The sequence below is a fragment of the Gekko japonicus genome, unplaced genomic scaffold, assembly GCF_001447785.1.
Source record: "Gekko japonicus isolate JY-2015 unplaced genomic scaffold, Gekko_japonicus_V1.1 scaffold1005, whole genome shotgun sequence".
NCBI classification, from domain to species: Eukaryota; Metazoa; Chordata; class Lepidosauria; order Squamata; family Gekkonidae; genus Gekko; species Gekko japonicus.
Window position 1 is genome coordinate 432,346 of NW_015161982.1, and position 24,953 is coordinate 457,298.

At 43.5% G+C, this 24,953-nt stretch overlaps 1 protein-coding gene across 1 annotated transcript in view; it reads left to right on the forward strand.

The window, feature by feature from the left end:
- Positions 1-19,461, forward strand: part of GLRB (glycine receptor beta) — a 57,042-nt gene extending 37,581 nt beyond the window's left edge. Inside the window, exons 8-10 of the mRNA XM_015429786.1 lie at positions 4,431-4,583; positions 9,457-9,749; positions 18,620-19,461. Coding sequence (XP_015285272.1) covers positions 4,431-4,583; positions 9,457-9,749; positions 18,620-18,916 — 743 coding nt within the window. The 3' untranslated portion in view covers positions 18,917-19,461. The remainder of the gene's footprint in view (positions 1-4,430; positions 4,584-9,456; positions 9,750-18,619) is intronic.
- Positions 19,462-24,953: the final 5,492 nt, after the last annotated feature.

Consider the following 24,953-nt stretch of genomic DNA (forward strand, 5'->3'; position numbering starts at 1 on the left):
TGTGGTGGTGGGGTTTTTTTAGAGTTCTGATTGTTTTGCAAACCTGGGGTATTGTTCAGATATGCAGAATAATCTGTCTTATCCATTAATGGTCCAGTCTCTGGATTTGTATCATCAAATTTGGCTGATGTCACTATTAGAATTTATAATGATACTTGCTCAAATGAATTTTTCAAATGATAAACCCTCTAAATTTAGATTATATGGAAGGTAACCTTAAGCTGTGTATGAACTTTCTTGCACAGCAATCCCTGCAGTCCCATTTCTGTATGAAGACTGGAAGAACCTCAAAGTTCTGGTGGGCAGTTCCTCTAGAATGTTGATTCTAACCTCAGATTGTTGTGTAGTTTGGTTTATATTGGTGCTCACTAGTTTTATAGTTTTATACTGGGGTGTGTTTATGTTCACTTCTAGACTTCTGTTCATTTGTGTTCAAACATGTGTCTGCTAATTATTTCCAAAGTCCAGCCACAGGAAGGACTAGCCAAATGGCCTTAGCACCATTACCACCTACACAACCTTGCTTATCCCCTTCTACACACCCACGGTCTCTCCCTGAGCTCTCCTTCCCAGATGCCCTTCCCAGCCCCATTCTCCCTCCCTGCATTGGGTGCGTGTGTAGGGCAGCATTCACCAGCCTCGATCTGCCTCACTTCTGGGCTGCAGCAGCCCTCCCATGCCTGCGCAGCATGGCTGAAGCAGGCACTGCCATGCTAGGGCTGGGCAATGATGTACCAGATGGGGACTACAGCTGGACCAGCAGGGGGACCAGAGTGAGGCCATGGCATCTCTGGCAGCTCATGGGGATGAATTAGGGGAACCTCTGGGGGTTTGGGGGCAGGGAGGGGTAGCCCTCAAGGGCCAATCTTTTCCCATCTATCCAATAATGCTGGTGCTTAAGATGAATATTCCTATAAGAAATAGCTTGAAGCTCTAGAGTTGACTTTTAAAATTACTTAAAAAGTGTTATAATTTTGGTTGGGAACTTGGGCATTATTTGTAGCGTTCTCATTGTTGAGGGTCTTCTTCAATGTCCTGTTCCTTAAGAAGTAACTAAGCAATAGAGAGTATTTCATTTTGTAACTAGAATAAAAATAAGCTACTCATCCAATCCAGTACATAACAGTCCTTGATATCAAGGATCCTTGAAAAATAAGTTATATGGAAGTATACCCTTTATATACCTAGTACCAGAAACATTAGGGCTTGAGTTGTTCCTGGAAGCAAGTAAGTAGGCAGAGAAATTCTTTCAGAACTGGTGAAATACGATATCATCAATTTACAGCAACCAGCAGTTTTGCTGCTCCATTCTGTACTAACTAATGCTTCTGAACAGACTCTAAAGGCAGCCCCATGTAAAGAAGGAGCTGCGGTGGCTCAGGTGGTTAAGACGCTGAACTGCAGGCTGTGTAAGGTCAGTAGTTCAGCAATTCAAGACCCGGGTGCCGCATGATGGAGTGAGCTCCCATCTCTAGTTCCAGCTCCTGCCAACCTAGCAGTTCGAAAGCAAGAAATTGCAAGTAGATAAATAGGTACCACTTCGGTGGGAAGGTAACAGCGTTCCGTGCGCCTTGGTGCTTAGTCATGCCGGCCACATGACCACGGAAACGTCTTCGGACAGCGCTGGCTCTTCGGTTTTGAAACGGAGATGAGCATCGCAACCCTAGAGTCGGATTCGACTGGCTTTCGAGCAAGGGAACCTTTACCTTGTAAAGAACATTATAATGTGATCGAAGCTTTGATAACCATGACCAGATCTTGTCCACTGAAAAAAGCAGCTAATAGACCTAACAGCTCACCAGGAAAAACAAGCTAAAATAACTACACATCACACAGAAGTACTGTTCCTTCATCTGTTAACAGTAGTATTTCCAACTTATAACTGTTATTTTATGGCTAAAAAGTCTCTCTCTTTATTTGGCCTTATGGGCTTTTATGGGCTACATTTTAAGACGTTGACTGGGTTATGAATCAGATTGTCATTCTACAAAACTGAGACACAGTGCATGACAGTTGTAAACACAGCATTAATCCTTTTACTCAGTTATGATCTTCCTTTTACAGAGTTATAATCAGTGACTTCATTTCGTATTCTGATTTCACTGTTGGATTTCTTCTCTTTTTCAAGTTTGTAATGGAACAGCTAGCTGCCCTGCCCTTTACTCCCTTGGTGTAAAATGTACCTTGTGCATGTTTCTGTCTTGGAACATAACACTTTCTGTTGTCAAGATAATATAAAGCAGTCAGAGACCAGGAGTGAATTTCTGACCAAATGCAAACAGCTGAACACATAAAAGTCATATATAGCTAAGAATTTGACAACCTGTGGAATCCATTTACAAATGGCATAGAAAGAATTCCTCATACTCAAGATTATAAAAGAGGAGAGGATCAAGTAACCAGTACATGGCTGAGTTCATTATTGTAATTAGACAGCATCGTTTTTTCTTTGGTTTTTTATTTTGTTGAACTTTGTACTGAACCTTGTTAGTGACATGCTGTATTTTCAAAACTATTCAGTACAAAGTTTCTAAACTTTTGTTGTGCAAAAAAAACTTCTAAAAACTGGGCAGTCATGGCTTCACCAGACCTGTGGTAAATTATCTTATATTAGGCACTCCTGGTTTAAGCAATTGTACACATTTGGAACTCAAAATCTTTGTGCATCATAGAGTGCACAGTGGTTTCAAGCTTTTATTTTTTTTATCTTTGTACTTTAAAATCCATGATTTGTACATTCACAGTTAAAATGTTGTTACATGCAGATTAGGAAGAGCAAGCAATGGCATGTTGGCTGTAGTACTATCATTATGTCTTCCTATACATTCTGGACCAGATCCAACAAGAAATAATACGCATGGAAAAAGTTGCCCCACTTGCCATCATTGGTAGAGGAAGATACTGTAGGTACATATAAATGTACGGGAAATCCAGCTGAGTTTCCTTGGGGACGTGTTCAGATCTAGAAAACCAGTAGCACAATAGCAAGCTGTGCACTTGCTCCAGTGTTTATGCATTTAATAAAACTCTCTCTCTTGTCTTGAGGAAAGAGTTTTCCATGCAGAGCATCCATCTCCTCCCTCAAGAGAAGGCAGGAAGATTTATTAAAACTGTGGTGAGCAGACATATCTAGATTGACATTACAGTTTTCTGCCTGTTTACATTTCTAGTGAAGGCACAGGACTGCACCATATTTCCTGATTTTTGAGTGTCCTATTTTATTTATTTATTTATTGGTTCAATTTGTACCCTGCCCTCCCTGCAAAGCAGGCTCAGGGCAGCTCACATCAGTCAAACCTAAGTTGACACATAAATCACAATTAAAATCCACATAAAATCATTTAAACCAATACAGATATGCAATCAAGTTCATAAAGTGCTGGTGATGGTCGGTTGATTTTCAATGGACTGCACATCTGATACAAATAGGGAAAATGTTGTGAAATTGCATGTATGCAACTGAAGTCAGAACTAATCTGGTTTGCATATGAAGAAATCTGAGCAGTTCTTTCTGTTTATTGCCTAATTTTCTTTCAGCATAGATCTTCTTCCCTTCAGTGGATGGTTTATGTGTGTCATAGTGCTATGCAGCTATGAGTTGTTTCCTTTTATTTTAACCAGTAGTTCATGAAAGGGACTTTCCCCCCTTAGCTGTCTGTGACCTTCTAGAAACTAATCTTGAGAGTTGGGGTCAGGGGTGGACTGACCTTTTAAATTACTGGGGAAATTTCTGGTTAGCCACTATCCTGGGGGTCTGCTGGTAGCCAGGAGAAAGCTGAACCAAGTGACTGTATGTGGTCTGATCAGCTTAGACACAGGTCACAATAACAATGTCTGTACGCTCACTTGTGGTGAGCTCAAAACTGTTGTTACCATTGCTGCAGTCCAAGCCGAGCAAACCCTGCAGCGCCATAGGATTGTTATAATGTCCGAGTCTTTCCCTGGGATACTCTTGAAAACTGTGTGAAATGCTTTGTAGGGGACTAAGGTAAGAAGGGAGAATTAGAATAAATTGCTACACCCCCTCCCCTTTATGAACTCTAGCTGCATTCATGGAAGAGCTCAGACACGAAGAGAAGGGGTGATTTCTGCTGATTCTCTCTCAAGCTTCTGCATCCCGTTCTGTTACTTAAGATCTCCCCAATCTCAGAATCAGGGGTTGTTTTTTTGGGGGGGGGGGCTGGTTGTTGCAGGAGGTAGCAGGAAGAACTACTTCCATTTATGCCCCATAAGAATCTGCATCTTTGTTGTAATATTGATACCCCCTAGCTTTATAACCAAAATTATGAGCATCTAAATCAACTTTCTATCAGCTGTCTTTGAGGAATTGGTTACTAAATTTATTCAAATGGCCTGCTCGCTTTGACAGCACATATACTAAAACTGGAATGTAGAACCATGAGAATCTAAATGTTTTTCTTTCTTCAAAGGTTATTACACGTGCATAGAAGTGATCTTCACTTTAAGAAGACAAGTTGGCTTTTACATGATGGGTGTTTATGCTCCTACACTGCTAATTGTTGTTCTCTCTTGGCTGTCATTTTGGATCAATCCCGATGCAAGTGCTGCAAGAGTGCCGCTGGGTAACTGACATTGACACCTACTGTCAGACCCACATAATGCCACCAGTCCATTTGCGGTTGCTTCAGGAGCGAGACCCTGGAAGCAATTACATTCTCATTCCATGTTCTTCACTTTCATCCAGACTTTCTCTTTTTCAGTCCTATGTATGTCTCCACTTTTTAAAAGGCAAGATATTTAGTGCATAAGCAGTTTGTTCCTGGATCTGCCCAAACAAGCTCCAATGAAGTATATGAGTGCAACTGTGAGTAGAAATTTGGGAAGGACCCCTGTTTGGGAAGAAGTGGAATAACAGGTGCTAGATATTTAAACTATTACGTATATAGGCTTGGTTCCTCTATGATTTGGTGGTACATGGGCAGTGCTGATGAAATTGTAAGACACTACTTCCTTTTACAGATTTTGGGTCCAAGTATAGTATTTCAACAGTGTCCTAGAAAATTATTCTTCTCAGCTTTTTTTTTCTTTTCCCATTGCAAGGGATTACACTGTGGATCTACAAGATTGTGGAGCAGACATATCATAACTCTGGGTGGGATCCAAGGAGGAGAGTCCTCTTCCCTTCTCCCATTAGAGGATGATTCCTCACTTAACAGAAGAAAACACAGCTTTATGGATAGCCATGGTTTTGACTCTGTGGCTTGCCAAGAGGGACAAGCCGCAGTCTCAACTCTGTTGAGACAGATCCCTTCCATTCCCCATGGGGTTCTAGATCACTGCGGCAACAAGCAGTGGCATTGGGTTTGTTTATTTTATTATGAGAACCAGACTGGACCTGTTCCATCCTTACTCCAAGTCCTTGAAGTCACGGGCTCTCATTTTCCTTAACCTTCTGTTTATCATACTGACAAGCACTTGGTTCATGTGAAATATAAAGGCTGTCTTAGATTAGGGTACCCACCCTCCAGGTGGCACCTGGAGATCTCCCACTACTATAATTGATCTCCAGGGGACCAAGATCAGTTCCCCTGGAGAATATGGTTGCTTTGGATGGTGGACTCCATGGCATTATACTCTGCTGAGGTCCCTTTCCTTCCCAAACCTCTCCCTCCCCAGGCTTCACCTCCAAAATCTCCAGGTAGTTCCCAACCTGGATTTGGCAACCCTATTCTTAGATGAAATCCCCACTCCCCTTCTGTCAAGACCTTCCGCCGCCACCACTCTGGACTTCAGGTCCCCTGAGAAGGCCCAGAGTACCCTCCCAGGCCCATCCAACATGCCCCTTTTTCAGCCGAGAACACACAGGCGTGATTGACCCAGGCAGAGAAAATAATTACAAAAAAAGGGTTTATTAAAAACAACACTGGGGCAGGGAAAACAAGACAAGGCAAGGTGCTTAAAAAGGGTATAACAGGGTTGAAAAGGCAAAATAAACATAAAGTAACACAGCTACCTGTTCTACTTCCAGGCCCACACCCTGCCTAGCACTCATGCTGAGCCCAGTGGAGATCTTCCTCTCTCCCAGACCAGCCTGTCCCCACAGTGAGACCAGGCTAGGCTTGCCAAGTCCCCCCGGGGGGCGGGGAAACCCCCGCCCCAGAGGCCCGTTTTCCCTCGAATGGTTTTCCCTCGGATGGTTGTGGCCCTGCCCCCAGTGTGCCCGGTAGGGTTGCCAAATGGCACTTACCCTTGCGGTGGGGGACTCCAGCCTGGCTCCCGGCGTGTGCATGTGCGCGCCCCATGCACGTCACAGGGACTCTATGTTTTCCCCTCAAATGGCTGTGGCCCCGCCCCCAGCGTGCCCGGCATCATGACGTCACTTCCCTGTGACGTGCACGCGGGGGTGGGGTTTCCCCCGGGGCCCGATTCCGCCGTGGTGGAAATCGGGCCTCCAAAGCAGGGGTTTCCCCGCCCCCCAGCCCAATTTGGCAGGCCTAGTGGCCGGTGTGGTCGCATCACGTCTGAGTGACGAGGATGCAGCGTGTGCGCGCGCTGCAGCCGTCAGCCGGCTGCAGCGAAGATCACACTTGGCAACCCTAGACCAGGCCGCAGAGAGAGACCCCAAAGAACACCCTGTTTTCCACAGTTAATCGTTAAGACTGACTCTCCTCACACAGTTCAACAGTCTCCTCTGATTGGCTACAGCCCATTGCTAAGCCTTATGGGGACTGTAGGCTGTCTGCTCACTGCCATGCAGGTCTCTCCTGGGACCAGGCTGCACTAGGCCCTGCTCCCAGTCCTGCACAGATCATGACACCTTCTAATTCCAAAAAGATCACAAATACATTTTTCTTGCTTTTTCTGGGGAGGTAATACTCTTTGTTTCAGAGCAGAGGGGCTACCTCATGAAATATATCTTTTTCTTCCTTCAGTCAAACTTTGTATTTCCTTTGAAATACTGTAAGATCTTCTGTCACTCAGAGACTGGACTTTTACCCTGGGATTCAAGACAAATGGAAACTAGCAGCAGATCACTGTGACCTTAGCTGTCCTGCCAACCAAAGCTATGAAAACCAAGTTGCTTTATTTTTTCAGTCAATGGATTTTAGAAGTTACTTTTCAAACTTTAATAGCTATGAACTACAAATATTAAAGAGTATGGCCAACCAAAGAATACTCTTGGGACTTTACTAGCAAACGCAGGTATTTGTTGAACATGGTATGTAGAGTTAAAGGTAGCAAAATAAGTCTCCAGGTCACAATAATAGACTTTCCAGGTTGTTGTGGGATGTATAAAGTTACTGCACATCTGGCATGTAGACAACCAATTTGATTGCTACATTCCCTGCAGGAAAATCTGGAGCAGATAGCCACCTGCCTGCCATTCAGTTGCTGCATCACTTCCTGTTTTTGTGCCATCTTAAACACCATTTCATTGATGTTTTAAAATGCATGGTAAGAACTGGTGCTCATCAACAACAAAGACATAAGTGTCTCATAGAGAGAGAGAGAAAAAATATAGCAGATTTAACTCATGATCTTGCTTGAATTGATTAATGTACACTCTCAAATGGCCTGAGCTAATTTCTGAGCTGTCATCTTGAATTCTGTTGAACATGTACAATGAGTATTTGCCAGGTTCCAGATGCCCTCCAATGCCATGCCCACAGTAATCATGCCACCCACTCACCTGCACATTTACACACACACACCCTTCTGGAAAATTCGTTCTCTATCTGAGCTGGCAAAGCTAAAAAGAGCATGAAGTTGGAGACAGCTTCAGAAGCTCCTGTGCCATTGCTGTGATAATTTCCCATTCCTGGCCAGGTTTGCTGGGTAAACAGTGACCTCTGCCAGGCCATAAGAAAATAAGAAATGCCCTGCTAGATCAAACCAGCAGTCTGTCTAGTTCTGCATCCTGTGTCACACAGTGGCTAACCAGGTTTGCTGGAGAGCTAACAAGTATGACATAGAGGCCATCTTCCCCTGATGTCTTCTAGCACTAATATTCAGAGGTTTATTACCTCTGGATGAGCCTTGACACTATGCCAGCCCTTAAAGTGGGCCCTGTTGTCTACAGCAAATATCCCCTTGAATTACCTCAAGAAGAACCTTTGCTGAGGGTGCAGGGCAACATGATTTTAAATAAATAAATAATCATGTATAGAGACAATGGCACTGGGAAATTTCCCTCACATGCGCAGCTAACCATCACACATGTATAATAAGATTCATGATGGTAGGATCTATGCATCTATCTCAATGGGAACTTTGTTGAATATACTCATGGCTGTCTGCCAGTATGCTCTTGGCTCTATGGATCACGACTGTAGCTGTGATATTTGTTTCTTGTAGTCACTTATTTTGTCCTTACACACCGAGTTTATGGAGTTAGATTTTGAACTGCATAACAGCAAATCAGATCAGACCATTGGTCCACCTACTTCAGTACAGTCTCCTCTCAATGGTGGTGGCTTTCCAGGGTCTCAAAAGTCTTTTGCAATGCCTACTAGCTGAGAGCCTTTCTATTTAAAAATGTCAGGGTTTGAACTTGAATCTTTTGTTTGCCAGTCACTGAGCCACAGCCCTTTCTGTTATGTAATACCTTATTTTTATTCATATGTATAGCTAAATGTAGACAAAGTGCTTGGGTTCATTGGCTTAGCTTCCTGGAGGACTTGCTCCAGTTGTCAACACCATCAGTCCCCACAACAGGGCACTCACACAGGAGGCCTTGTGGTCTGTTTTCTCTACTTTTTATTGGGCAAAGAGGATCCAGCATCAAGAGGATAAATTGACAAAGATACATTCTAGCATTTATAGCATAATTAAGCAGAACAAATTCTTTCTCCTTTCCTAATGCAATTCAATAATATCCTAGAACTTAGTGGTGAGGGGGAAAGGAGCATTCAGAAAGGCAGTTGACTTAGTCCAAAGATGGATGCAAGTCCAAGGATCCAGCCAACTTGGATTGTCAGAATATTGGTGGGAGAGTGTATACTTGAATGCTCCTTTATGTTTAAAAAAAACCCCAAAACCATGTGCATATAGAAAGCTAGCATTTAATGTTGGGACATCTGTCCAACATACTACATTTTCAGAGTCAGGAAGTTTTGTGTTTGTGTTTTTTTTAATTCAGTCTCTGTGAATGAATTCTTGAATGATGATCTTAGATCAAATGCCCCCTTTTAATTACTATCCACATCTTAAAATTATGTACCATGGGCAGCAATGAAATTGTTATGAATGTGCTCAGAATTACTATGCATCACTGTATGTAATCAATTCCATCATTCACCATATACATTCATATTCATCTCCTTCACTAACAGGTAGGGTGGTGGTATATCAGTCAGTTGTATTCCTTTTTAGGAAATATTGTTTAAAATCTGGCAGCTTCATTGTGTGACATGTAGCAGAAGGGGAAAGGGCTAGCAATGCAGGAGGGTTTCCCTTACTTAATGCATTGATAGTTTTTTCTCCCTCCTCCCTTAGGTATTTTTTCAGTGCTCAACTTGGCATCTGAATGTACAACTCTTGCTGCTGAGCTCCCCAAAGTGTCTTATGTGAAGGCCTTAGATGTATGGCTTATTGCGTGCCTTCTCTTTGGGTTTGCTTCTCTGGTTGAGTATGCCGTGGTTCAAGTCATGCTGAACAACCCAAAGAGAATTGAAGCTGAAAAGGCAAAGATGGCAAAGACAGAGCAAGCCGAAGGGAAAGGTGGAAATGCCGCTAAGAAGAATACAGTGAATGGCACAGGCACTCCTGTGCACATCAGCACTTTACAGGTCAGTGCACGTGGGTGGTGTGGGTGGCTGGGCAACAAATTGTTCAAACATTCATGACTTCAGACAGAGACCATGTTAAGCATAGCAGGCATTTTAGGTACCTTAGGTACATTAGTTAAATTTGTTTGTAATGCTGCAAAGAAGCATGTTCAACAGCCAAACACAAATTATGGATGCTGATTCAAGGCTAAACTACACACTTAGGGACATGGTTGAATGCCCATACCTGCTGTTTCAAGCCCCCAAATTTCCATTGCAATTTCATTTCTTCCTTTTGTGAATTAAATTCAAGATTCTTTATTTTCATGTGATTTTCTGCTTCTTTAGACAAATTTTTCATATGAAAATGCACACCATTTTCAGTATTCTTTGTGTATCAATGAATCAGCATTATACATTATCCACGTTCAATAGAGAAAGAATGTTGCTCCTCTTCTCTGTCTGTCACTAAGCTCAACTGAGCCTAGGCTTGCCAAGTCCCCCCAGGGGGGCGGGGAAACCCCCACCCGAGAGGCCCGTTACCCGCTGCCGGCAGATCGGGCCCCGTGGGGGAACTCCACCCCCAAAGCACGCAACATGCCCGGCGTCAGCACGTCACCCGGAAGTGATGCAGTCACGTCGGGCACGTTGGGGGCGGGGCTGTGGTCATCCGAGGGAAAACTCTATGGTTTTTCCTAGGATGACTGTGGCCCCGCCCCCGGCGTGCCCAACGTGGTTGCGTCACTTCCGGGTGACATAATTGCAGCGCGCGCTTTGCGCCCACACACTGACTCCCAGAGCAGCGCTGGAGTCCCCCGCTCTACATACAGTAAGGACTTGGCAACCCTAACTGAGCCTGTCTATAAGTTTAGAACCTCATCTACCATTCCAGTGTATTTGAATAAGTGTGCCTTGCACACGAAAGCTCATACCTTGAATAAACCTTTGTTGGTCTTAAAGGTGCCACTGGACTCTAAATTTGTTCTGCTGCTTCAGACCAACATGGCTACCCACCTGGATCTATCTCAATTGAGCCCATTACTTACTGATAAATTGGCTTGAAACTTTGGATTGGAAACATCTTTTGGGGGGTTCTGTGCTTGTCTGCTCCTCATTATATCTGGGATTTTTGCCTTCAGCTCTTTTTGCCAATACTAAATAGGATAGAGTTGCAGTTCCAGAATGTATTCAGGGTGGAGAGGCTTGGTCAGCCTACTGCCCCGTTTAAATTGACCACTCACACACAGTTTCTTTGGAAATTAGGTGGATAAAATTGGCCACAACTTTATTGATTACAGCTGTTATAGGCATTGGTGCAGCATGGGTCCACCGGATCTGACCCGTTGGCTGACCCGTCCGCCAGCCACGGTATCCGTTACCCAGCCAGCTGGCATGGGTAGAGACTGCGAGATGGCAGGTTGCCGGGGTTCACCTGGACGCCTGCCCCTCTGTGAACTCCCCTGCCACCTGGCAATGAGGGCAATCTCTGTTAGTCCTTGAGTATTCTTGCTCCCTTCAGCCCTCATGCCAAGACCCCTTAAAGGGGGTCCCCACCTCCGGAAATTGGCACGCAGGCCGATTTCCACCAAACGGATCCGGCCCCATGCTGTCACCGCCAAGAGTTGTGACGAAATGTGTACCCTGGAACTAAAACTGCAAAACTAACAACAAACAACCAACAATGACCCGCCACCCCCTTTTACCAGTAACCCAGCCTGCTGGGTCCTTCTCCCTCCTTCGTCCGGCCCCACAAATGGTGGGCCTCGTCTACCCGGGCTCTTCCTGCTTCTCATCTAAAATAACTCTGCAGCCTGTGATGGTATTTACTCCATTTTTTGATGCTTCATTGAGAACAAACCCCAAAAAGGGAGGGGGAACTAAACCAACCAATCAAAAATCTCCGAAGGAAGTTTAGAAAACTTATTGAGGGCCAAAATTTAAAAAATATAAGTATAGACAAAAGAGTGTTTATTACAAAGACATATAAAAACCTTGTAGGGCCCCAAATAAAGCCTAATAAAATGTGCAAAGTAACAAATTACAAAGAAACCTGATGTATGACCTGACGCGTTTTGGCTCACAAGAGCCTTTATCAGAGGTCAAATAGTACAAAGTACAAAATACACCAACCAATATATTGATGCCACATTGTCCCGGATAAGGCAATTTGGCAATCACATATTGATGCCACATTGTCCCTGATAAGGCAGTTTTACTTGCACTTTTAGGACCTAAACTGGAAGGTGCATATTGGTACTGATATTATTTCCAGTATATGCAACTACTTCTGACATAAAGTCAGATATATTTGTGGCCCCAAAAAACAAACCTTTTGGTATGTCATTCAGTCCCATATTGGAACACTCCATTTTTGGTCCTATATTATTAAATGTTTGTTGCCTTACATGTGTTACAGGGACTTTGTTGCTTGGTCTGCATTTCTTAGGTCTGTGTTCTTGTGTGTGTGCTTGAATTTATTGTATGCTTGTGAAGACTTCTCAGTAAAGAAACCATTTCTTAAAGACTTGGTCTCTGCGTTTACTTTCTGGCTTACTGGAAAAGGCGGGACTGTATACAAAGGTTATTGCTCTCTATTTGCCAATTGCCATTTTGATCATCATAATTCCCCACATTTATTAAAAACAAAAGGCAATTTGGCTAACACCACTAAAACAAGCCATTGGCAATAAGCAGTTTAAAACTATCTATATAACAAACAGACCATTTAAAAAACAGCAAAGATAAAACCTCTGACTAAAAACCTGGGTGAAAAAGTAGGGATGGGCATGAACCCGCTCATGAAATAAAGTTTGTGATTGTCAGGGTCCCAGGCAACTCACTCTCAACACACACTTTTGGTAGTGTTATGCTTTATTAGAGATTTGAAGATGCTGTAAACTCCAGAACTTTTGTTAGGACTGAATTCAAAGGTGGGAAAGTACAAGATATAGTTAAACTCCACATTCCAGACATTCACACATCATATCTAAATCATTCCATTATTATGGCAACCTTGATAAATATATGGTTGTCCTGTCTAAGCTAGCTGGCACAACAGATCTCCAAGGACAGTCTCATGGGAAACCATCCTCAGCTCACTTCAGGAAGTTACAAGTAATCACTCCCCTACACTCTAACAACATTCACTCCCCACCCCCCAGGACTGTCACATGACAAGCAAAGGCGAAGGTGCGTTGAGAAAATCCAGAACAGCTAAAACGAAAGTAACTATAAAGCAGGCAAAATAAGCAAAATTAGCCAGAGCTTGACAGTGATGACTTTTGGCTAGTTCGTGGTTTGCAAAGTGAAATTTGTGGCAGGTAAACTGACAGGAACTTTTCACAAACTTTCAAGCTGGTCATGGACCCTCCTGCTGGTTGGTGAATGGATAAATTTCCAGACAGGCTGTCTCCCCTCAATGAAAACTTTAACAAACTTCGGGGGGGGGGGGATTCTCCAGCCTTGGAAATACCCTGGTCAGTTTCAAATTAGTCATGTCCATTTCAAGAGCCCCCCCTTTGCTAGCCTCCCTGTGTTCTCTTCCCATTTTCTTGCACAAAGCTTGCAAAATTCACCCCCTTGCTTGGATATCTTGTGAGTCTGTGCTTTGAGAGCAGTTCTTTTAAGTGGCCCTGGGTTCTGCTGGGCATTCTGCAAATTGTAACTGCAGGGATTCTCTGGTTTAACATTAGTCCTCCTTTTGCTTGCATAGTGGCACTGGGTTCTGCTGGTCACAAGTACATTGCACAGGAAGGAAGCAGAACTGGACACTTGAAATGGAAAGGGGAGAGGGGCAAGATTTATACTTGTCGATAAAGGAGGTGGCTGACACCAATATCATTCTGCAACGAAACAGAGCAGCTGACAGGCAGAACCAGTGTTTAGGTGGAGCTGGTGGGGGAATAACTACACACCTTTAAAAATTAATTAAAATGTAAGGGACATCAATCCACACTACAGTTTGTGATTGCAGTTCCAGAGCACTAATTCTTACCCCAGGAGACATCATTCCACTCTGGGGGCTGTCAGTCCAGCCCCAGAATACTTTTGCTCCTCCCAGGGGCTGTCATGCCATTCCCAGAACACTTCTGCTACTCCCAGAGGCCATAATCCCCGGGGGGGGGGGCTGTCAATCTAATCTCAGAACACTTCTACTACTGCCAGAGGCTGTCACTCCAGTCTGGAACCTGTCATTCCTGTCCCAAAACAGTTCTGCTACTTCCAGTGGCTGTCATTCCAGCCCCAGAACACTTCTGCTACTCCCAGGGGCCATCATTCCACTTGGGGAGCTGTGTTTGGTAGCATTTGCTTCAAGTTTTTCTCCATTTGCACTCTGACCCAACCATTTCATTGTGCAAAGTTCTTTAGTAAACCCAAGAGCATTCCGGACCAGGAAATCCCCAAGAGACATCAGGAAGCCCTCTGGATCCATAAGCCTCCTGGGGAGGACCATCCTAATTGTCTCTCCCCCCCCCAACTCTTGTGAAGGTTCTGAGAGTCTGTGAGTCTAAACCTCACCAGATAATAGTTGGTCCCTGACAAGGGCAGAGTTGAAAATGCCTCCATTACAAAATCATATATCTTATCCTCAGAGATAACCAAATGGGCTATCTTAAAAGTGGAGAAAGCAAGATTATGTAACTGCATAATAGAATACACTTGTCACCCCATTCTTAAATTCAGACGGTAGCTGTAGAACTGTTGCTAAACTGTAAAAGAATTATGTAAAAATGGATCAATGATCTGGGGAAATTATAAGTATACATAGCTGCCAGTGCTTAGTTCTGGCATTTTAATGGAAAATGGATAACTATGGTTCTGGCCCATAGCAACACAAAGCGGTGCTACATTCCTAGTAAGAAACAAATTACTGTCTTGCACCCTCTAGTGATTATTTGTAGCATCAGCAGCATCTGTCAGAAATTCTATTGACCCTGCTATTTCAATACGTACAAAAGAGCACACACACAGGCCGCACTTAGTCAGTGGAACAGAAAGAAAAATATTTAAAGTTTCCATTTGATTTGACAATCTGCAGCTACTTTGAGAAGTAAAGACTATTCCTTAGTTCAAAAGTAAAAAAGCAGGACAGGTTCAACTTAAAGGTTGCCAGATTTCTTGTTGCCTGTCAGCTACACTCCCAGAAATAAAAATGTAGGCAGTGACGGTACAAGGTGTGGATGGAGATACCTCTCCATGGAGTGGGAGCAGAGCTGGTCTTCCAGGCATAATTGATGAAACACACTTTTGCCTATAACAGGTACCTGGGCTTCTGATTGGACGTACGGTCCAGTTTTGCCATATGTCCATCTCCTAAATCTAGGGGGAATAAAGTATGATAGTCTTGGCTGGAGTGTTGCCACATTACGACTCTTAAGTGCAAATTATAAGATGCAAAAGCATTTTTGCCAAATGTTGGAAGAGAAATAGAAGATGCATCTTGTCTCCTTTTTTTTTTTTAAATCTAGCTACTTGTGTGATTTCTGAGAGAGATTACATGGTCAGCATTAACAAATCCTCCTGGATCTGAAAAGCCAAATTTTCATTATGCCAATTTATAGACACTGTCTCACGCATCTAATCTGCTGATGACTTTAGTGACTACTTGCTAGGAGAATAATGACTTTGACCAGGGACTCATTAACATAACTCATTAACATAATAGGCCACACCCAACAGCAGAAACTAATTAGCATATTAGGCCACACCCCTGACCACACAGTTTATTGGCATATTAGGCCACACCCCATGCCCTGCAGCTGTGGGCAGTGTGGGCAAGCCGGCCCTTGGACAGGCCGGGGAAGGCACAGAGAGGCATTTAAATGCCTCCCCAATCCTTCCAGCCCCCCCGGCCCACCCACCTCGGAGTCGCCGGGGGGGGGCTCTCCAGGCCTTCCCTCTGTAGCCACACATGCGCAGAGGTTTTGGCTGTAGTGGGCGTGGCCAACTCTGAAGCCAGCCAGAACTCCGTTCCTGTGCGTTCCTGCCCAAAAATAGCCCTGACTTTGACATATTTGAATAGCTGTCTGTAAACATTGGTGGAAAGTGTCATCAAGTCACAGGCGATTTATGGTGACCCTGTAGAGTTTCCAAGGCCAGAGACAAACAGAGGTGGTTTGCCATTGCCTGCCTCTGTATAGCAGCCCTGACTGCCTTAGTGATCTCCCATCCAAATACTAACCAGGGCTGACCCTTTATAGCTTCTGAGATCGGATGAGATCAGAGTAGCCATCCAGGTCAGGGTCTGTAAATATAGCTAACTAGCCTGGTACCCGTGCTTCGCCATGGTATTTCAGTTCCATAAATCCAGTTATAATACTGATGATGTGAAATTTGAAATGTGACATTTGTTGTAGGAATTCTAATGGAGAAGATTGTAGTGTAAGAAATGAAGTGAGACATACATACTTTTTCTCTCTCTACTGAAGGACCTCTCTCTAGACCACATTGGTGGTTCTGCCCTCAGCTGCTAGGATCACCAGGCTGCTTGGTGAGCTCACTCTGGAGCAGGCCACATAGAACTGTCCATTTAAGAAGCAGTCTGTTAAGTCAACTCCTGCTACCTTCCACGAAAGTGATGGCCTCTCTACTTGTGTTCCTAGATTGTTTTGCTCATATGGAGACTGTGTTGTTCTGAGCACCTCAGGGTGATCTTGCTGGTACTTGGCCTGTGCAGCTCAGTGCACTGCAGGAGTACTATGTGAAAATGTCTTTGCTGCATTCCTAGGTTGCCTCCTCCTTGTAGCGTTGGTGTATCTGGCTCGACGTTTGCCAGGAGCTTTCTTGGGGGCAGTAAGAGGTGAGAGGTGTGAGGGGGAGTTGGTGTGAGGGAGTGGTGATGTGGTGGACATTTCTTCAGGTTTATGAGGGAGGCATGCATCGAAATGGCTCCTACAAATGTCCTTTACTATCTCCCCATAAACATTCATTCCTACACCTTAGAGACACTGGCCTGTCTGGTGTTGGGGGGGATTGTATTTAAAGGCATCAGGGAGGCTGGGCCAGCAGTAGTGCTAAGGCAATCCTGCTGAGCAAACCTCCCCAGTGGCTGTAAGCATCCTACCTCCTCTCCTACACCTGACAGGCAGCTGCCTGTCCAGTGTAGGATGGGGATGGGGAGGAGTATTAGAAGCCACTGTGGAGGTGGGGCCGGCAGGATCACTAAGGCGTTACTGCTGGGGCGGGCTCCCTCATGGCTTTAAGCACCATGCAACCACTGCTGCACCTGACAGACAACCGCCTGTTAGGTGTAGGAGTTGGGGGATGTGTGTTGGAAGCCATCCCACTTCCTCTTCTACACCTGAGGCAGCTGCCTGTCCAGTGTAGGAGGGGGAGGGGGGAGGAGTATTAGAAGCCGCTGTGGAGGTGGAGCTGCACCTGACAGACAACTGCTTGTTAGGTGTAGGAGGTGAGGGGAGTGTGTGATTTCAAACTTAATCTTAAAATGTGCAAGTCCATGCTTCTCTGGGTTTAAATTCCTGATCATTGCTGTTGTCTACATTTCAGGGGGCCTTTTGGGTTGCAGTGGGAAGGGGGATGTAATTATCTTCTGTGGGCAGAAATGCTTCCATATCGAGAAATGTTCTGGTGGATCCAAGCCCTTAAGGCCCAGCCCAGCTAGCTTTAGTAATGATGACTATGAATTCAGTCCTAGCCACACTTACTTAGGAGTAAGCCCCAGAAAACATAACCATATTCATTTCAAAATAAGATTTATTTATTTATTTAAAACCCTTCCATGTTGCCTTTCCACCCAAATCAGGCCCCAAGGTGGCGAACATCAAAACATTTAATACTTTAAAACAGCATTTAAATTAAAGCATATATAAAATACTTAAGCAATTCAGTAAAATTGTATAAATACACAAGCACACAACAATACAACCAGGGAGGAGGGCCAATAACAGTTATTTGGAGGTACACCAAAGTAACAAACAAAAAGTCTGGCAGAAGGCATTGAAAACAAGGAGGTAGGCAATAGGGAATAGGGAAAGCATCCAAGCCTCAGTTCGGGTGAAGATGGACAACATTTTCAGTGAAAGAGGTCTAAATGTATATTTGTTGTCCTGATAAAACAAATGCCTTGAAAGGCAGAAAACGTATGTTCATTCTGCTTCCACTAAACTGTCTTCACACTTGGTCACACGACTAAGGGCAGTTTGAATGGTTCCAGTAGGACTCAGGTGGCTTTCCAACATTCTTCCAGCCACATGGGAACTTCTTATCCATGAGCAGATCCTATGCAAACCGCAGTCTGAAACTACATGACTGAATCAGATAAGTAGGACTGAATGCATACGCAATAAATGAACATCTCACTGGGAGATTCCATTGGAGGGGGTCCCACACAATGATTCCCGTGTAAATGGTTGGGTAATTTGAGCATGTATGAGATCATCCCATGATAAGGAGCCTCAGCAAAACATCTGAGGACTTTTGAAGGAAGCAAAAAGAGTTCAACTAATACTACACAATTTGGTATGAGAGAGTGTGTTTCACATATTTCTGGTTGTCACCGATTTCATTTAAAGGGAAATTCAAGCAAGTCTTATATCAAAATGAGCAGTTTCAGTAAGACCCAGACTTGGTTGGGAACCTTGAACTTCTTCACCTGGGAACTTTGGGATCTCAGGCCACTTACAGGTTACCTCTTCTAGACCTGCCCTAGAAGAATTGTGTGCTACCCACATACTTGGTGACTCAGATTACCTCATTCTGGAATGGACTCACCATGATATGACTGTCTAACCATACTTAAGTAGTCCGGTTAAGCAGCAATCCTTGCAAAACCAATGATCAAGAATTTGTGTGTGCATTATCTGAGAGGTATCTAGTGCTTCAAAGCAACATTCTTAAGAATTGTATCATTTCTGAATCTCTGTGTTTCGTAGGTTGGAGAGACACGATGCAAAAAAGTCTGTACTTCGAAATCTGACCTGCGATCCAATGACTTCAGTATTGTTGGAAGTTTGCCAAGAGATTTTGAACTGTCCAACTATGACTGTTACGGAAAGCCCATTGAAGTCAATAATGGGCTTGGGAAATCTCAAGCAAAGAACAACAAGAAGCCTCCTCCTCCCAAACCTGTTATCCCCTCAGCTGCGAAACGGATTGATCTTTATGCAAGAGCACTGTTCCCATTTACCTTCCTGTTCTTCAATGTCATATACTGGTCCGTATATTTATGATACAACCCTTAATTTTCTAAAAAAGTATGTGCAATATATGCCATTTCATTACATCATGAAGGCCAGTCTGCAACAATTATTTGCATTTGCAAAACAATATATTGCATATTTAGATGCCGTGTGATTGTAATGGAACAAAAACTGGCATCGTGGTTTTGAATGAAAGCATGACACCACAAAGTCTGCGCTTGAACCAACTGTTGTATATACATGTACAGCGTACATCCTGCTTTAAGAACATATGAAGGATAATCCATACTACAATATTGAAGCTGGACAACGTTCCCTATGAACATGACCAAGAGTTAAAAGTGTTTCTGACAATGAAACTGATGTGCACGCTGATTATCAGTAAGACCAATATTCTAGTCTATGTAGTATTTTAAAAGTCCTCCTTATGACTTTCAAAGCAAAGACCCATCTTGTTCTTGTATAAATTTAGATGGCATTGTGGAAGAACAAGCTGATGTTGTAATTCAAATTATTTAGACTTTGTAAGTGGGCAAAGTATATGTTGAACTGATCTTGTCTATGTGGAAAATAAAGATCAGAGAATTTGCAAAATCAGATCATTTATTAAAATGCATTCTTTGTTTCAGCAACAATAGGTGATGTGGTACAAACATGCTAAGACTAAATGCTGACCCAGCTCCACAACTGAATGTTTAATTCTTTGAGTTTCGAAGTAGTACAGTATTATCCTGCCTATAATAAACAGCAAAAAGTTCAAATCCCTTAAAATACCACTGGTGGTATAAAATGAACCGAAATCATTTTTCATACTTTGCAGTTTTTATGTCTCTGGGCCATGACCAAACCATGCATTGTGAGATACTACAGGCTCAAGTTTCCCTGGGTTCACAAAGACACCTTCTGAACAAAGATCCTGATAATTAAAATGACTCAAGCAAGAAATCCATATTCTTGTCTTCAGTTCTCTAAAGCAAAGTTTGATAATATATTGGGAAGTCTAGGGAAGATGCTTTCGGTGACATGGGTCTTCAGGTCTAATTTCAACCAACCTACCGGCCACATTTCTATCATGCAGCTACACTGAAATTTATATCCTTAGGACTGCTGGTATTCAGAACAAAGTGAGGAGGGTGAACATTCAGTGTTAACTGGATTACAGATTATTGAAGGTTGTAGAGTGGAATCATGTTGCAAAGGTTTATTGCTAATTATTAAGTGGGATTCAGACTCCAGTCCAATGCTCCCTCTAAGCTGTGGAGTCTTGTGAGTAAAAATTCTACTTAGTGAGCTACTGGCATTAAAGTTGTGAGCAAGCGATTTGGCTACTGCATAAATTAGTTTGATCTGGAGCCATCCCTTCCCGAGCTAAGACAAAAATGTGTGAGCCAGGCTAAAAAACTGTGAGCTAGCTCACACTAACTCAGCTTAGAGGGAACACTGCTCCAGTCGTGCTGGTATGATGTACAGAGTCTCTTGGGCACAGAATGGTGTTCCATGCATGCTGTTTGTTCAGGGGGACACTTGCTTTCTAGTGACAATGTGTACATGTTCAAAAAGAGTTCTCTCCATATACGTTTTTGCTAGCTCAAGATAAAGAGAATTTGAGTTCCACTGTTAGGACATATAGAAGATTCATCTAGCCCTGAAACACAATGAAACCCCCCCCCCCCCATTTTGTGATGAACAAATCATTTCAAAGGTCCCATTTCTGTCGAGATTTGATGATTCTTAGATTTGGTGACTCATTTGCAAATGGTGGCATAAATTCCACACATGATGCTGCTGCATGGAGGTTAGCAGTCAAAACCAAGAAGCTCACTGCCACCCAGTTCTTCTAGCTATTTTGATCACACCAGTGCCAATAATAATAAAAACACGCTGTGAGATGGTATGGTGAAAATCACCAGTATCATCTGGCAACCTGTTTTACACAAATGGTGTGCTGCTTAGGCCGGCATTTATGGTACACAGAATATGGGTCATGGACTGCATGCAGATCACAGAGCCATGTTATGTGGCCCATGGCACCCCTTCCCAAGAGGCCCCGGCTCCTCAGCCTGAGACCAAGACACTTGCATTTCAGTGACAGTGGAGAAGTTTCCCCTCACCAGGGGCAGGGCCAGAATATTGCCTCTCAGGCAGCCTCAGTCATCTGCTTGCCTTCATCTTAGCAATGGCAGCATCTCAAGGGCTCAAGATGCTGCAGTTGCCAACCCACCTGCCCATAACAACAGTGATGTCATAGGATGGTCTGTTTAGCTCCATCCAAGATCACTTTATGGCCCATATGAGTGAGTTGTTCACCTCTGTTCTACCCAAGCACATCACAAGCAGCTGTCACGCCATTGTTTGCATATACAAATAGTTAAGATTGTTATACCAGTTTTGAAATGAAATCTGGAAGAGTGGAAAGAAAAAGAAAAGCAAAGCAAAACACAAATAATTGTCCAGTCCTTCGTGTATAATTTTTGGCTGGATTTGGAACTGCACACATTGACTGGGTGAAGATGTACGCCTACCTTTGAGGCATCCAATGGAACTCCCATTCACACTCCAAGATGGGGGAGGGGAAATGCTATATCACCCCCATTCTGCATTGTGAACAGGGACTGCATTTGGACAAGGGCTCCCATCTACTTCTTGGGGCCCTAGTTAGTCTCATCACTGGGCTGTGTGTCTCTGCAGCTGGAAGATCCATCTACCCACAAAATGCACATCAGATGTTATAGGATTATCATTTTCGTAGTTCTTATACTTGTTTCCCCTGCCCCCTCTCTCTCTGCAGAGTTCTGCAAGGAAAACAATTGCCTTGTCTTGGAAAGTGTTTCTAAGTGCATTTTCCTTGTTAACATGTTTATAAAGGGTTCCCCCCCCCCTTATAATTAATCCCTATGTTTTATCTTTACAATATTCAAGCACAGATTTTATTTTAAAATTAAATTCTGCTCCTTTTGCTCTCCTTCCTTCTACACACCCTTTGTGCCGAACAGAAAGCATTTAGTTCTTATTTTAAAAATGTTTTTCTAGTAAACTCACATAAGGGAAAACATGAAAACTGATTTATGACACACACACACACACACCGATAACACAAAACATGCTGCAATCCTGGTCACTGGCTGAGGCTGGAAATAAACTGCACAATAACAAGGACAGTCATGTTATTCAGAAACCCAGGGACTTGGATGTTAACTTATATCTCAGCCCAGAGTTCCCAGCCAGAGTTCCCAGTATACTGGTATAATGTACTTAATGCCTGTACCTCCCCCCCAACTATTGACTTCAGCGGAGAGAGAAGCTGAATGCCTGGAAAAAATATCTGTCAAATATGTTTGGTGGATTCTATGTTACGCTGACCCTTCATGTGCTGCCGCCCACCACTGAAACATTTCTTATTCTTCTATGGCAAGAGTTAATAGCTTTAGATTGCTCAACTACATAACAATATAACAACTGTTATTCTGTCAATCACCCATAGAATCCCAAATAATCTAGCATTCCGTTTTCACAGCAGTTTAATAAAGGTAACACTACCCTTGCTCAGTTCCTGTCCATCCTTGTAAGATGCCAGCTGAAAAAATACGTAGGCAATGTCTATCACAAAGGGGCAAGATCCTAAAATGTATTCATGAAAGTCAATTGGGGGTGGTGAGTGCACTGGTGCCACTCATAGTGAGTCACTCAAAGTTACAAAATGGAGATGGAAGAGGTAGTCTGGTTCTCTCTCTCACACACACACCCCACAGCTCACCAGTCCCATGGACAGTCTGTTGTTTCTTCTTGATTTGGCATCGCTATAAATATTTCCAAGTTAGGCTTCAGTTTTGCTGAGGCAAGGGTGATAACTAGAACTTCACCTTGCTCATGGGGCCCTTGAGTGTTTTGCCAAGTGCCTTCCTCCTGCTTCCTTCCTTTCTCCCTCTCTTTGCCAGCACTTCTGCCTGTTCCCTTCACACCTCATCTTCCAGTTCCCCTCAAGATGGGTTTTTAGATCATGCCCTGGCTTCCTTTCCTCAACGATAATCCTGTTGAACTGCCCCTTCAATCCAATTTGGTTCCAGCCCTGCTGGGGCTCACACTTTACGCTCAGCTGCCTACAGGGCTGCACTGACAGTGCCAAAATTTTCATTGTGGCTATCATTCTTACCCTTATGATCGGTCCAGCGAACTGGCAATATATCCCCCAATAAATTGTCTGAAGCATGTTTCTAGTGTTCCAGATCTTTGTCAAGGCAAACCCTACTGATAAAGAGACATGGAAAGGACACAAGCACTGAAAGCAGAACTTCCTCCACTTGCATCTGCTGATGTGACCTTGGGTCAGTCACAAGCTCAGGCACAGCTGTTCCTGAAAGAGCAGTTTGTGTCAGTTCTCTCAGCCCCACCCACCTCACAGGGTGTCTGTTGTGGGGAGGGGAAGGGAAAGGAGTTTGTAAGCCGCTCTGAGACTCCAAGTGAAGGGCGGGGTATAAATCCAATCTCTTCTTCTTCTTCTTCCTCCAAACTCAGCTGTGGAACCAGCGTTGACAGCATATCTGTGCCTGCACAGGGTCCTGTTCAAGAAAAGGTACAGTAGTCTGCTAACTTGCTGCCTTTTGCAGCTTCATCCTCTTGGCATTTTTTCCTTTCCAGTTCCAGTTTTGTCACCCACCATTGCCCTTTGCCTTTCAGTATTCAATTTATACCCATGTAGATTTTTTCTGTCCATTAGCTTAGATGCAGACCATCAGGAAACCAACATACCTTTGTTGGATCTGCTCCTTTCATTTGAAGTGTGATGGTTGGTGCCTTTAGCAAGAGCCTTGGGAAGGGCTTTATTATAAACAAATGATGTGGTTCTGTATCAGTGCTCTCATACAGGGTCATTATACAATTGGATTTACAGAGTGTTCTGCACCATTATTACAGCATGTTAATCCTATGGCATACTGTAATACCATCTAATGAGATTATTAACCAAAACGTATAAATACTCATCCCCACCAAAAGCTATATATAGCATTATATTTTATTTGTGGCCCTGTTTTATTGCTTTATTCATTGAATCATACCATATCATGCAGTCTCCCGCACTAAACCTATGTAAAACTTGGAGGCATTTTCCCTCTGTTTAAAGTGGATTTTAAAAAGAAACACTCGATGGTATATTTTAATTAAAAAGCTTTTCACATGAAGCTGCCAAGGGAAATTGTTCATACTGCAAAACTAATGGGGAAAATGTGATGTATGCACATACAAGGAGTGTACAATAGAAATATTCAGAAGAAAATCAATTTACACAAGGAAGCCGTCTGCTGAGAATCTGATGAGAATTGACAACTAGGCTAAAAAAAATTAGGTTATTGGGGAGACTCTGTACTTTTAAAGAAACCAACAAGACAACATTTACATACACATGTAAGTACCATCAAGTGATAATTTATGGCAATCCCAGCAAGGGGCTTCCAAGGCAAGAGAGAAGCAGAGGCGGTTTTCCACTGCCTTCTTCTGCAGAGCCTTTCTCAGGTGTGTCCTATGCAAGTACCCTCCCTGCTTAGCTTCTGACATCTGGCCACACTATGCTGCTTTCCCTCCAGAAATCATTTAGGCAATATTAAAGTAATAACATCAAAGTTGGTAGCGTCCTACTTTAGCATACGGAGCCTGTTGTTGTTGCTGTTCAGTCACACAGTCGAGTCTGACGCTTTGTGACCCCATGGACCACATCACACCAGGCCCTCCTGTTTTCCGCCATCCTCTGGAGTTTGCTCAATTTCATGTTCATTGCATCGATAACACTGTCTAACCATCTCATCCTCTGTGGTCCCCTTCTTCTGACCTTCAGTCTTTCCCAGCATCAGGCTCTTCTCCAGTGAGTGCTCCCTTCTCATTTGGTGGCCAAAGTATTTGAGCTTCAGCTTCAGTATCTGGCCTTCCAGGGAACAGTCAGGGTTGATTTCCTTTAAGATTGACTGATTTGATCTCCTTGCAGTCCAAGGGACCCTCAAGAGTCTTCTCCAGCACCATAATTCAAAAGAATCTATTCTTTGTTGTTCAGCCTTCTTTATGGTCCAACTCTCGCAGC